This window comes from Chiloscyllium plagiosum, chromosome 6 (genome assembly GCF_004010195.1).
Source record: "Chiloscyllium plagiosum isolate BGI_BamShark_2017 chromosome 6, ASM401019v2, whole genome shotgun sequence".
NCBI classification, from domain to species: domain Eukaryota; kingdom Metazoa; phylum Chordata; class Chondrichthyes; order Orectolobiformes; family Hemiscylliidae; genus Chiloscyllium; species Chiloscyllium plagiosum.
In genome coordinates, this window is record NC_057715.1 from 120,532,618 (window position 1) to 120,541,352 (window position 8,735).

At 44.2% G+C, this 8,735-nt stretch overlaps 1 protein-coding gene across 4 annotated transcripts in view; it reads left to right on the top strand.

The window, feature by feature from the left end:
• The window catches only part of arl6ip4 (ADP-ribosylation factor-like 6 interacting protein 4), an 18,605-nt gene that overhangs the window by 466 nt on the left and 9,404 nt on the right, over positions 1-8,735 (top strand). The window contains exons 1-2 of one of the 4 annotated variants that reach the window (XM_043692609.1): positions 7,467-7,490; positions 7,985-8,451. In XM_043692609.1, coding sequence (XP_043548544.1) covers positions 8,016-8,451 — 436 coding nt within the window. In that variant the 5' untranslated portion in view covers positions 7,467-7,490; positions 7,985-8,015. Of the gene's footprint in view, positions 1-7,466; positions 7,516-7,984; positions 8,452-8,735 lie in introns of those variants that run through there. The other 3 variants (XM_043692610.1, XM_043692611.1, XM_043692608.1) reach the window with 3 other exon arrangements.

The window sequence follows — 8,735 nt, forward strand, 5'->3', positions numbered from 1 at the left end:
GACAGTGCGGCACTCCCTCAGCGCTGACCCCCTGAAAGTGCGGCACTCCCTCAGCACTGACCCTCCGACAGTGCGGCACTCCCTCAGCACTGACCCTCCGACAGTGCGGCACTCCCTCAGCGCTGACCCTCTGACAGTGCGGCACTCCCTCAACACTGACCCTCTAGCAGTGCGACACTCCCTCAGCACTGACCCTCCGACAGTGCGGCACTCCCTCAGCACTGACCCTCTGACAGTGCGGCACTCCCTCAGCACTGCGTGAAGATGGTTGTAACTGTTGTAATGTGGGAAATACAGCAGCCGGTTCATAAAATGCAAGTTGCCAGAACAACAATGTGATCATGATCCGAATAGCTGTTGTAGTGAACATAGAACATTACAGCACAGTACAGGCCCTTCGGCCCTCAATGTTGAGCTTATCTGTGAAACTAATCTGAAGCCCATCTATCCACCACTATCCCATTATCATCCATATGTTTATCCAATGACCATTTAAATGCCCTTAAAGTTGGCGAATCTACTCGTGTTGCAGGCAGTGCGTCCCATACCCTGACTACTCTCTGTGTAAAGACACTACATCTGATATCTGTCCTATATCTATCACCCCCTCAATTTAAAGCTATGCCCTCTCCTGCTCACCGTCACCATACTTGGAAAAAGGCTCTCCCTGTCCACCCTATCTAACCCTCTGATTATCTTATATGTCTCTATTAAGTCACCTCTCAACCTTCTTCTCTCCAACGAAAACACCCTCCAGTCCCTCAGCCTTTTCTCCATACCAGGCAACATCCTAGTAAATCTCCTCTGCACCCTTTCCAAAGCTTCCACATCCTTCTTATAATGCGGTGACCAGAACTGTACAATAACTCCAACTGTGTTTTGTACAGCTGCAACATGACCTGATGGTTCCAAAACCCAATCCCTCTACCAATAAAAGCTAACACTGTATGCTTTTTTAACAACCCTGTCAACCTGAGTGGCAACTTTCAGGGATCGATGCACATAGACACAGAAATCTCTCTGCTCATCTACACTACCAAGAATCTTACTGTTAGCCCAGTACTCTGCACTCCTGTTACTCATTCCAAGCTGAATCACCTCACACTTTTCTGCATTAAACTCCATTTGCCACCTCTCAGCCCAACTCTGCAGCTTATCTATGACCCTCTTAATCTTGCAACATCCTTCCGCACTGTCCACAATTCCACCTACCTTAGTGTCATCCATAAATTTACTAACCCATCCTTCTACGCCCATATCCAGGTCATTTATAAAAATGACAAACAGCAGTGGCCCCAAAACAAATCCTTGCGGGGATATCAATTGATGGATAAGTAATGGACAGGAGACGGGAAAATTCCCATCTGTTCTTCAGTTAAGATTGTAAGAATTTTAATATCCACATGGGAGGACAGGTGTGCCCTTTGGTTGAATATCTCATTGAACAGAGCAGTGATCCCTTGGTCAAGCCTCGATTATGTGTACAAGCCTGTAGACTGACTGCCAGAACGTCTTATTCTGGGGTTAGAGTGCTACACAATGTGCCACAGCTGACATCCAGGTCTGGCAGATGGAGTACGTTGTTAGAAAATATAAACTTGTCTGTTTTGTAGAATAAAAAAAACATGTTATTTCAATGGAGAGAAGTTGCAGAACTCAGTGGTACAAAGGGATCTGGGTATCCCGGTACATGAATCACAAGACATTAGCCTGCAGGAACAACAAGTGATTAAGGAGGCAAATGCAATGTTGTCATTTATCACAAAAGGTATGTGATATAAAAATAGGGCATTGATGAAACCATAACTGGAATGGTATGTGCAATTTTGGTCTCCTTTTTTAAGAAAGGCTATAAATGCATGAGAAGCAGTCTGTAAGATAAAGGAGAGAAGTAGACCTTTTGACCCATTGAATCTGCGCTACCACTCAGTGAGATGATGGCTGATCTGATCATTCTCAACTCCACTTTCCTGCCTTTTCCCAGAACTCTCGAATCCCTTCATGATTAAAAATTTGTCTATCTCATCCTTGAATATCCTTAATGACCCAGCTGTGACAGCCCTTTGTGGTGAAGAATTCCACAGGTTCCCTCCCAGAGAAGAAATTCCTCTTCAGCTCTCTCTTAACTGGATCACCCCTTATTCTGAATTATGGCCTCTTGTCTTCGACACTTCCAAAAGGTGGAGAAAAAAGCCTTTCTGCATCCTAACTCTACTCAGTCAAACTCCCAAAGAATCTTTAGACTGCTGGATGGGCCTCTTTAACTTCAAATAATGGTGATCTTGCTCTGTACACCTCCTGTGTTGCCATAACATAGTACATTCCAGCGTAGTACAGGCCCTTTGGCCCTCGATGTTGCACCAACCTATGGAACTAATCTGAAGCCCAACTGACCTACACTATTCCATTACCATCCATATGTTTATCCAATTACAATTTAAATGCCCTTAAAGTTGGTGACTCTACTACTGTTGCAGTCAGTGCAAGCAGAAGTAAGGCACACCCTAACTTCTCTCTGAGTAAAAAAACTACCTCTAACCTCTGTCCTATATCTATCATCCCTCAATTTAAAGCTCTGCCCCCTTGTGCTCACCGTCACCAGGCTCTCCCTGTCCACCCTATCTAACCCTCTGATTATCTTGTATGTCTATTAAGTCACCTTTAGAGTGGTGCTGGAAAAGCACAGCAGGTCAGGCAGTATTTAAGGAGCAGGGAAATCAACCTTTCGGGCAAAAGCCCTTCATCAGGAAATTCCTGCTCCTTGGATGCTGCTTGACCTGCTGTGCTTTTCCAGCACCGCTCTAATCTCCAGCATCTGCAGTACCCACTTCCGTCTATTAAGTCACCTCTCAACCTTCTTATTTCGAGCAAGAACTTCCTCCAATCCCTCAGCCTTCCCTCCAGACCAGGCAACATCCTGGTAAATCTCCTCTGCTCCCTTTCCAAAGCTTCCGCATCCTTCCTATAATGCGGTGACCAGAACTGTACACAATACTCCAAGCAGAGTTTTGTACAGCTGTAGCATGACCTCATGGTTCCGAAACTCAACTGTCTCTACTAATAAATGCTAACACACCGTATGCCTTCTTAACAACCCTATCAACCTGGGTGGCAACTTTCAGGGATCTATGCACATGAACATTGAGATATCTCTGTTCATCTACACTACCAAGAATCTTTCCATTAGCCCAGTACTCTGTATTTCTGTTGCTCCTTCCAAACGGAATCACCTCACACTTTTCCACATTAAACTTGATTTGCTACCTCTCAGCCCAGCTCTGCAGCTTATCTATGTCCCTCTGTAACCTGCAACATCCTTCCGCACTATCCACAACTCCACCGACTTTAGTGTCATCTGCAAATTTACTAACCTATCCTTCTACGCCCTCATCCAGGTCATTTATAAAAATGACAAACAGCATTGGCCCCAAAACAGATCCTTGCGGTACACCACTGGTAATTGAACTCCAGGATGAACCCTTCCCGTCAACCACCACCTTCTGTCATTTTTCAGCTCGCCAATTTCTGATCCAAACCGCTAAATCACCCTCAATCTCATGCCTCCGTATTTTGTACAATAACCTACTGTGGGGGACCTTTATCAAACGCCTTACTGATATCCATATACACCACATCAACAGCTTTACCCTCATCCACCTGTTTGGTCACCTTCACAAAGAACTCAGTAAGGCTTACGAGGCACGACCTACCCTTCACAAAACCAATTTCTGATCCAAACCGCTAAATCACCCTCAATCTCATGCCTCCGTATTTTGTACAATAGCCTACTGTGGGGGACCTTTATCAAACTCCTCACTGATATCCATATACACCACATCAACTGCTTTACCCTCATCCACCTGTTTGGTCACCTTCTCAAAGAACTCAGTAAGGCTTACGAGGCACGACCTACCCTTCACAAAACTGTGCTGACTATCCCTAATCAACTTATTCCTCTCAAGATGATTATAAATCCTATCTCTTATAGACCTTTTCCAACACTTTACCCACAACTGAAGTAAGGCTCACTGGTCTATAATTCCCAGGGTTGTCTCTACTCCCCTTCGTGAACAAGGGAACAATATTTGCTATCCTCCAGTCTTCTGGCACAATTCCTGTAGACAATGGCAACATAAAGATCAAAGCCAAAGGCTCTACAATCTCCTCCCTGACTTCCCAGAGAATCCTGGGATAAATTCCATCTGGCCCAAGGGATTTATCTATTTTCACACTTCCCAGAATTGCTAACACCTCCTCCTTGTGAACCTCAATCCCATCTAGTCTAATAGCCTGTGTCTCAGTATTCTCCCCAACAACATTATCTTTTTTCTGTGTGAATACTGACAAAAAGTATTCATATAGCGCCTCTCCTATCGCTTCAGACTCCATGCACAACTTCCTAGTGCTGTCCTTGACTGGCCCTCATCTTACCCAAGTCATTCTTTTACTCGTGACATATCTTTAGGGTTTTCCTTGATCCTTCCTGTCAAAGACTTCTCATATCCCCTCCTGGCTCGTCTTAGCTCTCTCTTTAGGCCCTTCCTGGCTAACTTGTAATTCTCAAGTGCCCTAATTGAGCTTTCACGTCCTAACATCAGCCGCCGCCTTCCTCTTGACAAGAGATTCAACTTCTTTAGTAAACCACGGCTCCCTCACTCGACCACTTCCTCCCTGCCTGACAGGCACATACTTACCAAGGACACGCAGTAGCTGTTCCTTGAACAAACTCCACATTTCAATTGTCACCTTGTATACATCACTCTGTCTCGGCACCCTGTCATCTGTCTGTCCTTGTACTCTGTGAACTGCCTGTACAGCTCCCAAAACAATGGTTTTCTCTGTACTTAGGTAAATGAGAACAATAAATCAAATCAAATCAAATCTTATATGTTATAAACATGTCATTTTTCTTAACTCCACTGAGTATAGGCACATTTTCCTCAACTTCTCCACCTAAGACAATTCCTTCATACTTGGGATTAATCTAGTGAACCTTCTCCGGACTGTCTCCAATGCCATCTTATCTTCAAATTGGGACCAAACAGTTTGTAGTTTTCTGGTATAGTATTGACTTGTGTCTTATATAATTTTAGCAAGCCCTCCTTACTTTTATACTCTTTGAAGAAAGGCTAATGTTAAAATTGTCTTTTACCTATTAACTGCTGAACTGTATGATAGCTTCTTCTGATCCACACATGAGGACTTACAAATTCCTCTAAGCAGTAGCTTTCCACAATCTTTCTCCATTCAAAATCTTCTGCTTTTCTTGTCAAAGTGCAAAACCTCTCATTTTCCCACATTATGTTCCACCTGCTAAGATTATGGCCACTGTTTAACCTCTGTATGTACCCCTTTGCGCACACTCTGTCTCAGCCCTTGTCTTCCCACCTGTTTGCATAGATTGAGAGAAGGTTCCCTTGACTGATACCTGGGATGGGAGGCTTGCCTTTTGAGAAAAGGAGGGCTTGGAGTTGCAGGTGAGAAGAATGAGAGGTTTTCCCCGGAGCGTCGGAGGCCGAGGGGTGACCATGTGGAGGTTTATAAAATCATGAGGGACATGGATAGGATAAATAGACAACATCGTTTCCCTGGGGTGGGGGAGTCCAGAACTAGAGGGCATAGGTTTAGGGTGAGGGGGGAAAGATATAAAAGAGACCTAAGGGGCAGCCTTTTCACACAGAGGGTGGTACGTATATGGAATGAGCTGCCAGAGGAAGTGGTGGAGGCTGGTACAATTACAACATTTAAAAGGCATTTGGATGGGGACATGAATAGGAAGGGTTTGGAGGGATATGGGCCAGGTGCTGGCAGGTGGTACTAGATTAGGTTAGGATCTCTGGTCGGCATGGACCGAAGGGTCTGTTTCCGTGCTGTACATTCCTATGGCTCTATGACTCTTAAGTTTATAAGTCCTGCTAAGATTTGTTTTTCCAAAATGGAGCACCTCACATTTATCTGAATTAAACTCCATCTGCTACTCCTCAGCCCATTGGCCCATCTGGTCCAGATCCTGTTGTAATCTGAGGTAACCTTCTTCGCTGTCCACTACATCTCCAAGTTTGGTGTCATCTGCAAACTTACTAACTGTACCTCTTATGTTCACATCCAAAACATTTATATAAATGACAAAAAGTAGAGGACCCAGCACCGATCCTTGTGGCACTCCACTGGTCACAGGCCTCCAGTCTGAAAAACAACCCTCCACCATCACAGCAAATACATGTACATCCTGTCCCTCAGGAGTCTCTCCAGCAACTTGCCCACCACCGACGTTAGGCTCACTGGTCTATAGTTCCCTGGCTTGTCCTTACCACCTTTCTTTAACAGAGGCACCATGTTAGCCAACCTCCAGTCTTCCAGCAACTCATCTATGACTATTGATGATACAAATATCTCAGCAAGAGGCCCAGCATCACTTCCCTAGCTTCCCACAGAGTTCTAGGGTACACCTGATCAGGTCCCGGGGATTTATTCAGGACAACCAGCACTTCATTCCCTGTATTATGGGCATTTTTTAAGATGTCACCATCTATTCCCCTACATTCTATATCTTCCATGTCCTTTTCCACAGTAAATACTGATGCAAAATACTCGTTTAGTATCATCCCCATCTTCTGCGGCTCCACACAAAGGCCGCCTTGCTGATCCTTAAGGGGCCCTATTCTCTCCCTAGTCAAAGTGGTGTCCTTCCTCATCTGTACGTAAGGATACTAGTGAGAGAGGGTCATGTTGTTTTGAGGCTAGTTGATGTTCATGGATCCTGGTGGCTAGTTTTCTGCCTGTTTGTCCAATGTAGTGTTTGTTACAGTCCTTGCACAGTATTTTGTAAATGACATTAGTTTTGCTTGTTGTACGTATAGGGTCTTTCAAGTTCATTAGCTGCTGTTTTAGTGTTTTGGTGGGTTTGTGGGCTACCATGATGCCAAGGGGTCGGAGTAGTCTGGCAGTCATTTCCGAGATGTCTTTGATGTAGGGGAGAGTGGCGAGGGTTTCTGGACACGTTGTGTCGGCTTGTTTGGGTTTGTTGCTGAGAAATCAGCAGATACAGAGAAATCAGGCAGAAAACTAGCCACCAGATACATGAACACCAACTCGCCACAAAACAACATGACCCTCTCTCACTCATATCCTCACATACAGATGAGGAAGGACACCACTTTGACTGGGACAACATATCCATCGTAGGACAAGCCAAACAGAGACATGCATGAGAATTCCTAGAAACTTGGCATTCCAACAGGAACTCTATCAACAAACACAGTGACTTGGATCCCATTTGAGAAAAAGAACAGGAAATGGCATCACAAACCCAAGGAAACCTAAACACAAAAATAAAAAGCTGACTATATCACCAGCGCTTCACCAGAGGCTCACTGATGATGTTACCTGGTATGGTGACAAACGTCTGAAAATGAACCTTCCAGCTCAGCAAGCAAACTTACATCCAGAACCTCAACCTGAGCTACAAATCTTCTCAAAACTCACTAATGGTCAGTGAATATTTTTAAGAGATAGGTAGGTAGATTTTTGATTCGTAAGTTGATGATTGCCCATAATGGGTGGAAATGTCAGGTTGCGGTCACAGTCACATCAACCATTATCTTACTGAGTAATGCAGCAGGCTGAAGGAATGATAGCCATCCTCTTAACTCATACATGATTGAAATTACACTCCCAGTTTGGTCACGTATACTGTACCCTCCATCAGAAAACATCAAATCACTACCTTACAGAGTATCACTGCTTACTCTCTCAGCTCAGCGTATCATTAACAATAGGGCATTAGGAATTATTCATTACATTTGGAGCCAGATTGTTCTGCCTAGAATTGATAAACTGCTGTTTCAGAAAAATATGGTCATTATTTAAGACTATGGTCATTATTTCACTGGAATGCAGTTGGCATTACGCAGTGCAGTGTTTGGATATCTAGTTGTGTTTTATAAAGGAGGTGGTGACTGATACTACAACATCTTTCTTTTAGATGTTTGATATAATCTTTGGAACAAACGACAATGGGTCGCAGTCGTTCGAGAGAAGATTTGCGAACTAGGAGTGAAGGTGGATCGAGAAGTAAAGTTAAGAAAAAGGAAGAAAAGAAGAAAAGGAAGCGAAGCAGCAGGAGCCCCGCTGTGTCTCACAAACACTCCCGAAGCTCAGCTCGGGGACTCCGCACGGCTGAGCTAACCACACCTGAAAATCCAATCAAACCAAAATGCCATTTGTCATCTTCAACATTATCCTCCTCTTCGTCTTCAGGGAAAGGAAAGCATCAAAAAAGGAGTCACCGTTCAAAAAGGAAAAAAGATAAAGCTAGGAAAAGAAAGAAAAAAAGGGAAAAGGAGAAAAGAAAAGTGTTGACAGTGAAGCCATCGCAGGAACCTCCCGGTGAAGGCAGGATTTCAAGTGAGGCAGTGACTGAGTGTTTGGAAGCAGAACATACTGAAAAAGGTAGTGCTGTATCGTCACGGGACTCTGTAGCGTCTGTTCGTGTTTGTTTAACAGAGTTAAAACGGAGCATGTGTGGTCAAGGTGAATTTGTTTTTCACAGCAAGTGTTTCTACACACACGAGGTGTGACTCAGATGGAGCTTGGGCCTGACCAAGTCAAACTGTTGGATTCCAGTTTTATTATAAATCCAAAACTAAATGATAATAACAACTTCCAATCGCAGTCATGTGTGTACAGACGCTGCGCTCATTCCAGGGAGGAAGATCTGTACAACAGTGGGGAGA